A 16,795-nucleotide genomic window follows, 5' to 3' on the forward strand; every position below is an offset into this window, starting at 1 on the left:
CAAACATGATGAGATTACATACACAGTAAGGCTTTATAATATAACATTTACTCAGTAATGTTTGGAAAGATACTGACAAACAGGGTGTACTGATGTTGCACTGCTTGTGATACTGTATAACTTGAGCTACCTGTTAATCCATATCATCAGAAGTGGCCAGCATCTTGGGAAACTGGAGACATTGCAATCAAGTCTTTTGTACACCTTAAAAAATAAGCATCCCGCTGAGATTCAGGTAAAGTATGCAGTTTCATTACTGTAAAACCATATGCAGTCATCAAATCAAAGTAAATTTGATGATATCAGGGATAAAGCTAAAATACAAGCAGTATTTTGTAATCCTGAAAAACGCTTTAGACACCATCCATGTTGATATCGTACATAACTGCATAAAACAGTTGAAAAGATTTGTCCTACATACTTCAAATGCAGCTGTTGCAAAGTATTATCCAGTCAAGTAGGCACATCCTTTCCACATGTTTTGAAACATAAGAGAAAAAAAAGCATAAAAAACAATAATCAAAATGAATACAGACAACAATGAAGATGACAAAAACAAGCAAACATAAATTAAAGACAACAAAACTCGGTACAATGATCAACTTAATATGAAGATGCAGACAAAGAGTGCCCAAACTGTTGATGTACTACTGGCTGACGGGTAATTAATGCGGTAATGACAATGATCAGGTAAGATTAAGTACAATGAAGCAAGAGGTAACTAATCAATTAGGCTAAAATGGCTACATTTGAAGTCATAGGTGGATAGATGGGTGGGTGGATAGATGGATGGTTACCTGGATAGAGGTGAGTATTCAGAAATGTTTTTTATGAAAACCTCTCAGACTACAAACATTAAATGCTAACTGATCAATAACAAAGATGTATCATTGCTGCATTAAATATCTATACATGACATTCCAAAGAAGTCCTGGAACTTCCAACACTGTAGCATCGTTTACACCAGAGCTCCAGACCTTTGTTGTGGATCATGGCTAATCTACAGATCTGACTCATTATCAGAAAAATAGAAGCAGAAATATAAAAGTTCAAAAATTCAGTCCATTTATGAGATTCCTATCTATGCTACTGCGGCACAGGTGAACTAAAGCATTGGTTGTGATGCCAGAAATTGAAGCTGAATGTGTGTGTGTGTGTGTGTGTGTGTGTTGGTTCAGTACAGTAAATGTAAAGAAAAGTTGAGGTTTCTGTCCAGATGGCCGAGGTCATCCACATATTCCCTCAAGGTGCTCAAATCAGATTCTAGATCATAAATCATTCTCTCTTTCTCATATAAATATGAATATGATACTTTATTACTCATTGTCCTTGACCCTTAAAATACTATAACAAAATCTAAACAAAACCAACCAAACAAACCAAAATAAAAAAATAAAAACATTAAATAGGTCTGACAAACTGCAACATCACATAATTAGTAGAATAAAACCCAAAGGAACAGCAGAGGTTGTATAAATGTTGTGCTTCTTTAATTTTGCTTTAGCAAAGTCCTCCATTGTCCTACTGTGTTTCAGTTTTAACTTTGTTATATTTCATATATATAAAGATATATATATATATTTATATAATTATATAGATAACACGTATAATCCACGCCGAGGTTCAGCTCGTCTGTTGTGGCAAGCAGAAAGGCTACGAGGGGCACCCAGCTCTCAGTATCTGTTTCAGGTGCATCCTTTCCCAAACCATTCAATTGTTTATTTATTTATTTATTCATTCATCAGTTCCTTCGTCACACTTGTCATTCAATAGCTCCCAAAGTCTCAAAGGATGGGATAGACAGGTGGCAGTCTTGGTGAAAAGGGGATTTGTTTTTTTTTCCAACCACGTTCTCTCTCGCATTCACTTTCTTCCTAGAATCCCTGTTCCCTCACTTTATTCCCTTAAGTCCTTTGTCATCTTTGGTAGAGTGTCCGACACTTTGGTGTGTCTGGGGAATAGGGTGCTGTGTAGGGAGTAGTGGTCCGTGGGACTGGAGTTACATGAGGGGGGGGGGGTACAGATGGACGACGGATGTTGATGGAGAATAGGAAAAAGTGACACTGACATGAATAAAGGGATTGTTATAGAGTGACAAAGAAGTAAATGTTTTTCTGATCATTAATGTTAACTTTAAATACAGTATGAGCTTCAGCCGGTTACACTGATAATGCTGTAACATTCAAAGAAAGTGGATTACAAGAAACCAGACAAAGACCTTGTGTTTATCTATGAGAGAAGAGTGAAAGTGATGCAAGACAGCGAGAAAATGAGTGAAGGGGATGGACGAGTGAGGAGATGGGTACACGGGAGAGCACAGGGAGCGGGGCAAGAGAGAGAGAAGTGAAAGAGCTTGGAGTCAGTGCAGTGTCTGTCAACGGAGACAGGCTCTGGTGCCGTGGGAGGTGCTCATCATCTGTAGAGGAGTAAGAGGAAGAAGGAGAGGCCGAAGGTCAACCAGCTGGCCAGTGGGAGGGAGCGTGATCCTCCGATCAGAACTACAGAAACACACAGAATACAGCCATATCAGTTTGCACACAGAAATGCTACACTAACAGCTGTCTTTTGACAAGCTTCTGTTTTTTTATTTGATGTCATGATTAATTTATTCCCACTGACAAGTCATTTGATTTGTGATTACGGCATGTGTTGAATACAGACTCCCCAGCAGATGTGCCTTTATGGTGCAGTTCCACAGTAAATCATGCTCAGTTATTACAGGACTTTGTACATTCTGGAAATTAACATACAATTTTACTCGTTGTTATACTCAGCCTGTGAGGGTAGGGAAATATATGGCCCTCAGTAGCAAACCATTTTGCATGTACTGTCTGAATGTCAGGGTTTACACGTTGTTGAGGCGCAGAGAAACAGAAATGAGACTAAAGAGCAGAGTTTGTGCTGCAACATTGCAATGCAAATTTAAGAACTACGGTGAACATTACTGGTTTTTTTCAATAAATTAATCGAGAAAAAAACCTTCCTTTACGCACATCCCCTCTCAACACACACACACACACATACGGATAGCTCCTATTATTTTGATGGAGCAGACTGATGCTAACAGCTTGGAGCCCACTCACTATATTAAGGGTTAAGTCATTCATTCTAATCCAATAAACTTTTGGTCCAATTCAGCAAATACATCTTTACGAACTGCTGGCTGCCGAGTCTGCGAGTCAGTAAAATCTGCAAAATCCCCTTTATGCCCCTGCGTGGGGGAAACCACCCAGCTCCAAGGGGCCAGTCAACGTCAGTTGTCTACATTACTTGCACAGATGTAAACTTTATCTCCATATTTGCTATGATCTTCTGATTGTTAAAATCCTATTTGTTTTTTTTTTTGTATTAAACAGTTTTGGAGCAGCAGCAGTGTGTTAAACTCTAGAAGCAGGATGAACTAATGATAATGTTCATGCAAGTGAATATACAAAAACAAACAAAACAGATCAACATGAACATGTAAAACATTTCCCATTACAGGGTTTATACAGCAATCCTTATGTTAAATTTAATACCAATTTAATACCTTTTTCACTACCTTCAGATTTTTTACAAAACTGTCACAACATTGAGGGCCCGATTTACTAAGATCCTAAATAAAGAGTACTAAATTGCGTGCGCACTGAAAAAGTTTGCACGTGCTGTTGTTGTGTGTTTTGCGGGTGATCAACTAAGATTGCGTGCGCAATTGATAACAGGTGCAAACAGCAGTATGTAAATGAGGTGTTGCGTGTCTTAGGGTTTGCGGCGCAAACTTTGCGCCATGGAGAGTCTGGATGGAAAGCAGGATAGTCGCAAGCGCAAAATGAAATTTGACGAGTTGGAGTTATAGAGATATTAGTGGAAGTGGCAAATTGTTGTGCCGTATTCAGCACCCCTGCCGTGAAAAGCAACCCCTCGTATATTCAATGATAAGTAGACCAAGAAAAAAAACAACACACTGACACTTCAATATATTTATATATACACACTCACACAAACACATACTTAGGAGTTTATATTATATATATTTACAAATATTATGGAAGACAACACAGTAAGCAGGCTATTAATTAATGACATAAATTACCCGATTTTTTTTTTTTACCCGAATCCATGAGTGCATTTAAACATGAATCATTAACACAAAACTGGACGCTAAACAGAACGTGGACAACAGAACATGAACAGAACACGGAATGAGAATATAATTTTTGTCAGACGAGGGGGTGCTTTTCACGGCAGGGGTGCTGAATACGGCACAACACCGGGGTATGACAACTGCAGAACAAGTATAGGCGCACAATAAGAAACACTTTTTTCTCCATGAAAACACGTGATTTATTTATTATCACAAATAAAAAAATGAATGTGCCTCCTGTGGCAACCTTTTGCTGAATAATACTCGATTTAACATTCAAATAAAACATTTCTCCGTTTGCATGTGGAGATTAGCACCTTCCTTTCGAACGTATTAAATACAGACGCAATCACAATCCACGCAATAACTTTCAGGCTTGGTAAATCTCATTGCGCGTGGTAAATGGACCAATTTGCATCTTTCCCTCCCAGTATTTAGCGATGTCTGGCGGGTACGCCCCATATTGATTATTCATCAGGGCAAAAGTACTAAATGAATTGCGTGTGCTATTTTGCGCATTTCAGAGACGCAGTCCTCTTTGCACGCTGTTAGTAGATCAGCTGGCACTTTGGTTTGCGGGTGCTGTCAAGTTTGCACACGTTTTTACACACGCAAACCTTTAGTAAATCGGGCCCTAAGTGTTAATCACGGACCTTTTAACATTAATACAGATTTTGAACTATAGAATACTATACAGAACAGATTTATAGACTCATTGATGTTGACCAGATGTTTCACATTTATTTCACTTTGTGAATGACAATAAAATAGACTGCTTAAAATGTAAAAGGTAAAAAATAATACCAATTTAAAAAAAAAAAAACCTCTGACAGTGAATTTAACACTTCTAATGGCCTTAAATTTGGCAATTTTCATTCATCACTTTTTAATACTTTTTAAAACCCCGCGGAAACCCTGCATTATAGACATCAATTATTCTTAAAACCAGCCCTATGTGACCATGAATGTTCCAACAATGTTTTCAGTGTTTCTGGTTTTGTACCAAATAAATTATTTATGTATTTTATCCTCTTGTAGCATGTTTTTTTTGTGGAATAAAGAACATCCTGTTCATGATGTTTACCAAGGACAGAGGACATACAGTGACAAGCAGGACTTTTTTTTCCCATCTCTTTGATCAGAGGTCTTTAAGGGGTCTTTAAGCTCGCAGCTGGGTGTATGAGTAGTAAAAAAAAGTCCTGTTACGTTAGATTGTTTTTTTTTTTTTAACAAGAAGAACCATTTGAATAACATGAATCCATTAAACAGTGTTGAAAGAGGGAAAAGCAGTTGTTAAAAATGGACATGTGTCTCTCCTGGGAGGAGAGAAATGGACTAGATGGAAACAAAAGTATGAAGAGATGGAGATGGAGAGAGTAATAGATAAGAGATTCATCATTAAAATCCCACACAATGTCACAACATCTTTCTGATTCTAATGAGAAAAAAGAACTCACAACTGATGTAATCACCATTATGTAATGACATGTTTTTTTTTTTCCTTTTGAGCACAGTGTAACTTATTCTTTTCACTTTGTTAAAGGATATAGTAGAGATATCTGTAACCTGGTTTAATTTAATTGTTCGGAAGCTGAGAGCTACCAACTTCATCTACAGTTTAATCTAGAGTTTGTTGTTTTTGTTTTTTCTACACTCCATTTATTCAAATTAGACCGTATATTAGACAACATAAACTCATTACCTCTGCTCTTAGAACAGTGTGTTTCCCTTTTTTAATACAGGGATCATGAATAAACCTGCTCCTCCTGCACATCCATAAAAAATGTATTGTATACAAAAATCAATATGATTTCATAAAAAGTGCCCATCTTCCAGGCACAAGATCAATATGTATATTAAAGTTTATATGCAACACACACACTAAAAGAGAAGCACACAAACATACAAATGCATCCACCCTTGCACACATAGCCACATTTTTCTAACATGAATAGATGACAGTTACAAGGACAAATAAGTCCATATCAAACATTTTGATCGAGGATCCAAATATGTGCAGGACCAGCAGTCAGCCTGATCTGAATGTCTGCACATGAGTATGTGACACGTATACAGCTCTTGTCAGTCATAAACTTATGTGTTACTGCATGTGTGCAAGGCCATGTTTGGCTTTGGACTTGCTTTGTTCATTTATCTATTTTAACTCTGTCCTTTCTTTAGTTATTGCTTCATTTGAGACTTCGTGTGCAGACAAGTGGTCAGAAAGACTCATTTTCAACATCTTTGGGCTGGTGATGCACAATTTCTAGTTTTTTTTCACACAGTACTTGTCACAGTTGCCGAGTAATTCAGATGACTGTGGCCATCCATTGCAAAGCTGTATACTGTAAATGAGAAGAAAATCAGTGGGCATGTGTTTCAAATATTTGTGCACTGACTGGATATTCTCACATTGTGAATTCAAAGCATGAAATACACAGAGAGAATGACTTTGCACAGAGCTCTTCATTTTTTATTATCTTTTCTTTCTTTTTTTTTTACCAAACCTGAGGTGAGATCTGCACAGTACTTATCCATGGCGGAGACTATGCAAAGACAATGGCAACTTACACTCAATTCCTGTGGCCTGTCCTGCATAATGAGGCATTCTTATGGCAACCAGCTAACGCTAGCAGTGTCAAAAACTGACACAGAGAATAATACCTGCAACTTAAACCCCGGCTACTCAAGCAGAGTTGAGCTTTATGGTACAATAGCGTCAGCAACTGCATCCAGAAACCGTTTAGTGAAAGAAACACTCGCAGGTACATATGCAAGGGAGGCTATTTGCAGTGTGTGTGTGAGAGAGGGACACAGGTGTGGTGTATCATCTGGGTGACATAGATAGGCTCACCTACTCTCCCCCTACAGTGCGGGGAGCACCAGAAAATTACACATAGCTGAATGCACCTTCACTTCACCTTATTCAACAACTTTGGACCAGCTAAGAATGTCTTTATAAGATGTGCTTCTGTAGCTGCCTGCTGCGTGAGATACTATGCATCTGGCATTCATTTTAAATGCTGGCATAAATATTTTTATGTGGTCCTGCTAGTCATATTTTTCCTTTTTTCAACTGAACACAGCTTGGAAACAAATGTCAATCTTCATTTTACATTGTAGAATCCACACACCTAAAAATCTGCACAAAAAACAAATACATTGTTTCTTAGAGAAGCAAAGACTCTCGAGTCGCCTGCTTTATAATTACCCATCTGTCTCCCTGCACGAAACCCGCAGGATACCCATGCACATGCACACATTCAGAGACCTCAAGAGCCTTCCTCTTCCTGTTTACGCCTTCATCTATTATTTACTCCATCCGCTAGTGTTGTTACAACACACGTATTAGGTCGCATCAGACACACACTCAGAAAAACACTCATACACAGACGTACAGTATCAGATAGATGGTTTGAAAAGGTAAAAAAGGCTGTTAATAATTCATTGGAATACGTCTTTTTTGCTGTTTTGAGTTTATTTCAAAGCTTTGATATTTTCTTTGTAGTATATCTTTGCAAAAGTTAACAGGGCCTGTAGAATCTCAGCACAGGTTTCTGAATAAAATCTTGTTTGTTGTACTAATACTCAGAGCACACAAACATCTAAAGCACTGCAGTTCTGTTCTTCGCAGATTCCCCCTCTGTAGCTTTATTTAAGCTTTTTTACTCTTGTTCCCTCTTAGAATGTTCTTCTAGCAACTCATTTAAATGAAAGATTTGAGTATTGAAGGAGTCCTACACTTTACAGATGGTAAATCCCTCTGTGCATGATGTACAAAATGGTATAAGCCTGTACAGCATGGGCTGAGTGTTTTGTAAACCTTCCATTTTCAATTATGTTTTATACGTTATTCTGCACTCAGGTCCTTGCCAAGGCAGAACAATGTTTTTTCTGCAGAGTTTTGTAATATATATATATATATATATATATATATATATATATATATATATATATATATATATATATATATATATATATATATATATATATATATATATATGTATATATATATATATATATATATATATGTATATATATATATATATATATACATATATATATATATATATGTATATATATATATATATATATATATATATATATATATATATATATATATATATATATATGTATATATATATATATATATATATATATATATGTACATATGTATATATATATATAGGGATATGACGATATGGAGTGCAAATCCACCAGCTGATAAAATATTAGTTGTGCATATAACAAATCATAATTTTGAATTTTTACTTCTGGTTTTTTATTTATCTCTCTATGAAAATGTTACATCTTCATTCTGTGAAATGGTTTGCATTGTGTGGAACTTTACTCTCATGCGTCCTTTACTCCTCACAAACCTATAAATATGCACATCAGCCCCTCTTCCATTTGCACCAGCCGCCTGCAGCGAGAGCGCGCCGTCCCTCCTCATGGCTGACTCTGCTCTGCACTGTTAAACTACTTGACATTTTACACTACATTCAGTTTTACCATGTGAGTTTAGAACAGTGTTTTCGTTTGTGACTTATGAAACTCTGGCTGAAAAAGACATTTAGTTCTTCTTCTCAATTTCTTCAATTTCATTTTTTTTTTTTTCAGAATGTGGCCTATACGTCATCCCTGGTCTCTGCCGAAATGAACTCCACCTCTACAGATTCTTAGCTCCAAAGAATAATAATAAAGATGCTTGTGCATTTTATTTCCTCTGAAAACAGACTAATGATTATGGGCAGAATGGTACTTATATGACTTTTGTGTACAGACACAAGACATACTGTGACACACGTGCACACACATGGATACACACAGATCACACTAGCTTACCTGTCTTACCTGCGTTGGATACAGTGTTCTCCTGCTTGCACTTTCCTATGGTGATGGACACGTCATCAATGGCGATATCACCCTCATAATTTGCTCCTCGAATTCCTTCAAATACAATCTGTGTGGCAAAGACAGAGAGACAGACAGAGAACGGTGATGTGTGAGTTTTTTGCAATAAAACGTGCAACTACAGCTATTCTTGAACACAACATTCTTGACTCAAATAAATGGCCAGTAAGGATTTTGCATGAGCTAATGATTTAATACTTGAAATTAAGAGTTATACTTAATCAAAATGAATTCACTTAATAAAAGTGATTCTACTTTGGGGTCACTGGAACAACCTTCGCGTGTGCCTCCTGGAAAAGTCCAATGTGCATTTTGAGATGTTTTAGTATTGCTCTAAGTCATGCTCTATTCAGCTTTAGATGTTTTAGATTGTGTAATGATCTCTTCTCAGTTTTGTAGGTTAAATAAATCTATTCTTTCCACTGTTGGACTACGTCATGTGGTCATGTGAACTCTTATTGAACATTTTGTGAATATGTGAATTCGACTTTAAAGCCGGCTCAACCCCCGGCCTGAAATCAGCTTTAAAATACCTCTTAAAATGGCCGCTTTGTGAAAAACTACAAAGACCAACGTGCCTTGGGGGCGGCGCCTGAAGGGCGCGCGTCCAATCACTGGCCAGGCGCTGATGACGTCACAGCAGCCCGCGGAACGTAAAACCTCAGTTTTTCCCCAGCTCACCCTCTCTCCCTCAGCCCAGCGGACAGGATAGACCTATCCTGCCGACCAGCGCACCTGGACCACGTCTCCCCAATTCCTGAGAGCTGGGGCGGGGAGGGAGCCGCTTGGACCCAGATTGACCGGGCAAGCATAAGTTTCGATCCGAGTGCGGCACACTCTCTGACTTTCCTGTTCTCTAACCCTTTTCCGTTCCGAGCCTCTCCTGCACCAGGAACCGTGGCGTTCCAGGAACGATCGCCAGCGTGAACCAGGATCCGCCGCAGAAGCTCCAGCCTTGGACCCATGAAGACCCCCCCCCCCCCGCAGCCCGGCGACACAGACGGACGGACCGCAATTCCGACGGACGGAACCGGCCCCGTGCGCAGCGAGGCAGCGTTTAGAGGCTCCGTGGACCGGCACCAGGGAGCCGGCGTTAGGCACCGCTGCAGCTACTGTCCCTTTTCTTTCCAGAATTGGAAGCAGAGAGAGACGAGGCCGCCTCGGACTGAAACCCCCGACAGAACCCGTAGCCCCAGATCCGGAGACCGGAAGGCGTGAGGTTTATGGTTCTGAGCGATCAGTTTAATTTAGAGCGGTTCAGAGATAAATGTGTGTGTAAGGTTAAGTTACCATATGCATATTACTATGTAACACCGGCAACTACTGGAATTATTGTTGTTTGTTTATTTTGTGGCGCCATTTTCGCCAGTTATCCGTGGTTTTAAATACTGCGCCCCGTCATCCTGTCTCATTGCACGTGGTGATGAGGGCGCAGCCATCTTTGCCGGCCACGTTGTTTTGAAACGCAGATGATCGGAAGTTTTGTACCACATGTTTATCATTTTTGATTTCTTTTTCTTTGTGCAGTTAACGTTTTATTCTTGTTGTTTTTCTTTATGGTTAGTGTTTTATGTTTTTAACGTAGTTTGCCGTCAGGATTTATTGGTGTCGCCTTTCCACCTGCTTGACACCTGGATGTAAATAAATTCTGATTGATTTTAATGAGATAAGTTGTTTGTGTTGTTTTACACATATTTTGTCATAATGGCTGTTTGACAGAGCTAGTGCCAAACTCTTTAAGAGCCTTCAACATTATCCTGCAGAAATAACAGCCCTTTACTGTTACTCTGCAGAATAACCCCTATTTTTGAGACTGATTTTGCTGTTAAAGTTATAATTTTTCCTGGTTAAGCCCAGGTAGTTCCCCGATTTGATTAAGTCATTTTGATAATTCAATTTGATAAGTAATCTACTTTATTAATTATTAATAATTGTTGAATAAAATTATTAATAAATCTTGATAACTGAACAGCGCAACCGCTGTGGCACAACACCACTAGTGTGAAAGGTTATGTAGATTAATGACAACGACATAAATTGTCCATCCCATGCTTAACAGTCGGCATTAATAAAGTTTTGAACTTTTTCTCTCCCGCTAAAATTACTAATTTGCAGACAGAATGTTCTTATTTAAGTCCATCAGTCACTGGGCCTTCTTTCCACAAATAGTTTAGACTTGTCCAAATGCTCATTTGCAAGCTTTGGATGGAAAAGGACCTTCAACTGAGAATGTGAGAGAAATGCATGAATAGAGAAGACAGACGTGCCAATAGAGAAATCCATGTTTCTTTTGTATCTAGTGCAATAAGGCGTGGGTAATGGTACTGGATCTCCTCACTATGAGGAATGGAAAATCATTGAGGATGTCAAAGGGGGAACAATTTAATTACATTACGAAATGAAGACATGATTACCCAAACATGCTTTCCTATCCTTCTGTAACCTTGGCTTAGTTTGGGGGAGATTGCTGTTCAATGTGTTATGACGCTACTTATTGTTGGAACAAGGTTTGAGGATTAAAAAACTGCAGAAGTCTGCATCACAATGCATCACCTAGTGATGACTGTGAAGAAGGCCTCGTCCGAATAAACTAATAGAGTTCTAGGAAAGAAAATCTTCTGTGAGCGAAAAACATCTGAAGTTACCCAGGAAATCGCATAGAAACTCCTGTTTTACCTATACGTTTATGTTGCTTAGAAACTACATCTTATACACCATTACCAATCTGGGCAACACTGATATTTTCAAGTTGTACAATTACCCCATAATTATTTGTGGACCCGCAAAAGTAAAACTAAACAGGATTCTCATTTGAAAACTTTCACCTTTCTTTGCCATCAGCCATCTGTTTTTGATTGACATCCTAATTACTGTACCAAAGCACCAAAAGCCCATTGCACCAACCTCGTCAAAATATAAATAAATAAATAAAAATGAAACAAACAAAAAAAAATAAACAGGCATATTCTCTATGGCATCTAAAAGAGGGGGGGAAAGCCAACAAACAAGAGTCCTTTGTTGCTTTGAAGTAACAACAAAAATAACCCCATAACTGTATGTTTTTATTTAATTATTTATGCTGGACTGCATAATGTTTAATCATTATTGTGACAGTCAACGAGCCCATGTTGCAATCACATCAGATTTAGGTTCTTCTGAATTATGATCTATATGATCTGTTAAGTGGGTTATACAAAAATATGCTCCGTGCATAAACCTGTGCCTGCGTAGGCTCGTGTACACAACAATATTTCCAACTCCATCTGCTAGCTACCCTTAGAGCAACCCACATAACCCTCAACTTTCTCAAAAAGAACAGGTGTTACCATGTATATAAACATGCTTTGCCGAAGGAAAACCTCGCTGCACTTTGCTTGCATATCATGTCTGTATATCGATAGCTCAGGTTAACAAGAGAGCGAGCAGGTGCAAGCGTGGAGGGGTGGCAAATATGCATGACTGGCTTCACTTTACAAACTCCATCTGTTAACGCCAACATGCTGGTTAAGGGGCATGCCTGCCATCAACTTGTGTGTGAATAAATCAAACCAGAGCATGTGTGGGTTCAATTAACCTGGTTCTCACCCACTGCGAAGAAAAGCCTGACTTGAGGCCATATGTGCACAAAGGGTACGTAAGGTGGCGAGTGGCACAGAAAACCGTGTTGTGACTGTATTTAAGTCCTGAGACATTCCATTACCAGTGTTTTCATCTCTGAATGTTGCAGTTTAAGTCCCAAAACAGCAATGTCAAGTTGAAAAATTCAAACAAAATTCATGGGGTAGATTCCAATAACCTTTTTGGTGCCACAGAAAAGGCAAGAGACAGAAAAAGCAAGAGCTGCATGTGAATTTATTTCGTTCACTTCTGAAAAAGTAAAGATTGATCGATTTGATTAGTTTTGGTTCAGATCTATCATCTGATCTCTAATCTAGATTATTTTACCCCTCTTTAACTTCACCTCATCTCCTTTTCTCTAAAAAGAGCCAAAAAAAAATTACATTAATAAAAAGGAAGGAAACAAAGGAGTAGTATTCATTTTAATAAGCTTTCTAATTTTTCTTCAGGATGAAAAATATTCTTTGAAAGGATGAATAAATAATTGGGGGAAAAAAATACTTGATGGTGGTCAGAGGGTGTGTATGGGGGGAAAAGGCCAAGAAATCCAACATAAGGTGGATAGCTTTAGTATTTTCATTAAGATGGGGTTTCTTATTTTTTTCATGGGATTAGATCACTTCGGCAGAGTGAAGAAAATGTATGCATATTAGACAAAAGAGGCTAAATAGTCAAAAAGCCATGGTCCCCTGAATTATTTTATGGGGCATTGTTTTCAGGTTAACAAGCAGCAAACAAGTGGAGCTTTGGTTTAAAAAATAATTCATGCACTTTCTTCCCAAAGTGTTTTTCTCTCCTCATTTATGCCATTAACAATGCCAGCTGAGCCAATTTTTTCTTGCATACCTCTAATTACATATAAGTAAAGATGTGCATGCATGCCTCTCTACACCTGACAGTGTGCCAGCATCAAACAGCACAGCAGATTGTTGTATAATGAGAGAAAATTGGAAAAATAATTGAAAGAAGGAAACCTAGAAACTGACACCTTTTTTTTTAACGACATACTGGAACTATACAAAACACCAGACAAAGACATCAAACAGAATGATACAAAGCAATGCAATATCCATCCATAGAAAAATAATCATATATTTTTGGGAAAGAGCAAGCATAAGATGGTGAATATATATATATATATATATATATATATATATATATATATATATATATATATATATATATATATATATATATATATATATATGTGTGTGTGTGAAAAAGATTGATTGATGAATGGCCATGGGACATTTCTAGGGGTAGCACATCACAGAGGAGAGAAAAACAAATTTGCAGGGGGAAAAAAAATCCCTCCAGGAGAGACTTAGTGTAAGTAATACATGAAAACAACGAAACAAAAATGGGGTTCACGGACTCAAAACATTGTACCTGAAATTTAAGTGTGTGTATTATCTGACTAAAGTAAATAACATTCAGTTTTGGGACAAAGAAGACCATACTTTCTTTTTTTTTTTTAATGTGTGGAATTGTCATAATTGTGTGTGATGCAGAGTGGGCATAAGGAAGCTTGACATGAGACAACTGGTGTGTGTGTTTGAATACTGTATGTGTGTGTGTATGTGTGTGTGTGAGCGAGAGAGAGAAAGAGAGAGAGAAGGGGAAACTCCGGGATCAAAGAACGTGTAGTAAAGTGTCAGTTGTAGTTGAGAGAGTGTCGTTTTGTCGAGCTTTGTAACCTTTAATGTTCCCATTGATGTGCAAGCAACTCACCAGAGGGGACACGCTCTTGGAAGGAAGAGGGAGCTAAAATGAGTGTGTGCATGTGTGTGAGAAGGGAAGGAGAAGGACAGAAAGAGAGAGAGAGAGCGCGACATGCAGGATGAGAGCTTTCAAATACCAGTGCAGATCAGAGTATCTGCAGTGTGAGGCACACAAATGTGGGTTGGCCTGGTTTCCAACAGCCCCCCAAGTACCACGCACTGCGAGGAACACAGATGGCCTCTGGGTAATCCAGGGAAGAGCAGGAGGGGACACAAATTATCTACTACAACATGTTACTCCTTTCTTGTTCTTGTAACTCCACTGATTTCACTTTTAAATGTAATTTGTGCTTTATACTTGGTCTCCACCAGCAAGGCCAAATTATTTAGCCAATTTAGGTACTCACAGGAATGCGATTAGAAACTTACAAAAGTGAGAGGAACGGTGATTTATCTGAATATTAAAACATTAAACAACTAAATAAATATTTCTTTTTATTATGTAAGATCCAGCGACTCCAAATAGCTGGGAAGCTGCTAAAGTGGCAGTTCATGTTTCATGAACCCACAGGATGAATATACGACGACGAAGCAAACACGGCCTGCGGGCAGCAAACAACTTAAATTCTTAAGCCTGCTTATCAGTTAACTCTTCTTCTGTTTACAATAAAATCCTTGTATTAATGCTAGCCTGTGGCTGGACTGCAGCTCTTGTTTCAGAGCGGTGAGGAGGGAAGCTGTTCTCAAAGACATCATTACTTTTGTTGGATGGAGCACAAAGAGAAAGAAACAGTGGAGACGAGTGGCAGCAGCTCAAAGGTCTCTGGCATATGCAGTCAGCGAGCTGTGCACAGGACTGGACCTTGTGCTCTCCGCGGACATGCTCTCAACACGAAGCAGAAATGAGAAAAAAGGGTCAATATGCACACACTTCTGCACTTTCTGAAGCCAAATATTAACTACTTCAGAATCTGCCACAGGGGATTTAAGTGAATTGGAAAATGATATATATTTTCAAGGACGCAATATGATTTAGGAGATAAATCCTAGAAGCAAAACGGAACCGGTTGAGGTTATTTTGGTTAACGTAGAAAAGTCACATGCAAGTTTCCCAATCTGGCAATGAATTGAAATAGGAAAACATGATCCGTTGTTGGATAACCTCATACATCTACTATAAAACCAGAATTAAGCTTTCTAAAATCGTATGGATAAGCAAAAACATATTTAAAACAATTATGAAAAATACAGGACACCAATGATTTGCACCAAGTGCACACAACGAGATGACTCCTGTAGACCCCAAAAAAGCACCATAACAATGATGACAAAAGCATAGTAGCCTTTTTGCGTGGGAAAGAAACTGAGCTTTACCTTGGCGAGGAGTATGATGTGAAAATAAAGAAGCCTCATTTCACAATTGAGCTAATGTTTCCTGATGGATCAAAAATCCCTGAAATGCCCTCTGTCCATCTCCATTTTCGCCATCATCCAAGCGGTCTAATCCCCAAAGAACATGATCCCCGCGTTATTTTCGGAGAAAAGTTTGTCTAAGAAAATTGAAATCTCTCCAGTTTAACATCGTTTTAACAGTCCAGCAAAGGCTGAAATGAAACTTTGCTTTTATATTGTATTTGGGATGGAAAATTATTCTATATTATTGACATTTAATAATTTTTTTTTTTTAGCTTCTCAGAATAAGTAAAAGAGAAGCTGCCAGACGCAGACTTAGCAAGTAAGTGGGAAGTGAAAAACTGGAACGATGATATTTACTTTACAAATTAAATAACAAGTCAAAACTGTTAAATATAAATCAGCCACTAAAAACAGCTGCTCAGTGTCTCCAGGTTCAGAGAAATTTGAACCTGAGTTCCCAATCTGCTACATTTAATTTATTTTCTCTTATATCCAATGATCTCAAAGATTTCCCCATCTATATAGAAGTGTAATAATGAATTAAAAGAGTGTTTGGTAAATTAATCAGTTAAAATTTTCATTCAAACTTTATTGCATTGCAATTTAAATTTTATATGTGAGACCGTCCTGGTCAGCACAGCAGCAGTCATGACACTTCTACAATACACACTATAAAATAATGGTTCAGCGTGCATTTATGATTTAACATGTGAGTAATTAACAGCTGTGAACAGTGACGAATGCAGATTAATACACGTCCTCATTTCCATCTCACCATTTATGCATACTTGGTCAAGAGTCCTTAGTGTGTCACCTTTCCATACATTAGATATTGTTTTATTGTCCCTTTCTGACACACATATGAAGTCTGACACTGCCTCAGCTGTTTTTTGTCTTTTTCACCCACATGTGTGAGTTAGAATTCTCCATTTTTATAGTAATTTCTCTGACTATACTCCAATCCCTCACTGGATTCGCTGGCTCAAAAGGAGTCAGGTTGGGC

General features: G+C 38.1%; 1 protein-coding gene across 3 annotated transcripts in view; it reads right to left on the bottom strand.

The window, feature by feature from the left end:
• Positions 1-783: 783 nt before the first annotated feature.
• LOC133463514 (MAM domain-containing glycosylphosphatidylinositol anchor protein 1) overlaps positions 784-16,795 on the bottom strand; it is a 277,446-nt gene continuing 261,434 nt past the window's right edge. For 2 of the 3 annotated variants that reach the window (XM_061745086.1, XM_061745095.1), the window contains exons 17-18: positions 8,969-9,086; positions 784-2,498 (exon numbers count right to left, since the gene is read on the bottom strand). In XM_061745086.1, the coding sequence (XP_061601070.1) occupies positions 2,413-2,498; positions 8,969-9,086 (204 nt within the window). In that variant the 3' untranslated portion in view covers positions 784-2,412. The remainder of the gene's footprint in view (positions 2,499-8,968; positions 9,087-16,795) is intronic. The other variant, XM_061745103.1, reaches the window with a different exon arrangement.

The sequence above is a fragment of the Cololabis saira genome, chromosome 2 (assembly GCF_033807715.1).
Source record: "Cololabis saira isolate AMF1-May2022 chromosome 2, fColSai1.1, whole genome shotgun sequence".
Classification (NCBI taxonomy): domain Eukaryota; kingdom Metazoa; phylum Chordata; class Actinopteri; order Beloniformes; family Belonidae; genus Cololabis; species Cololabis saira.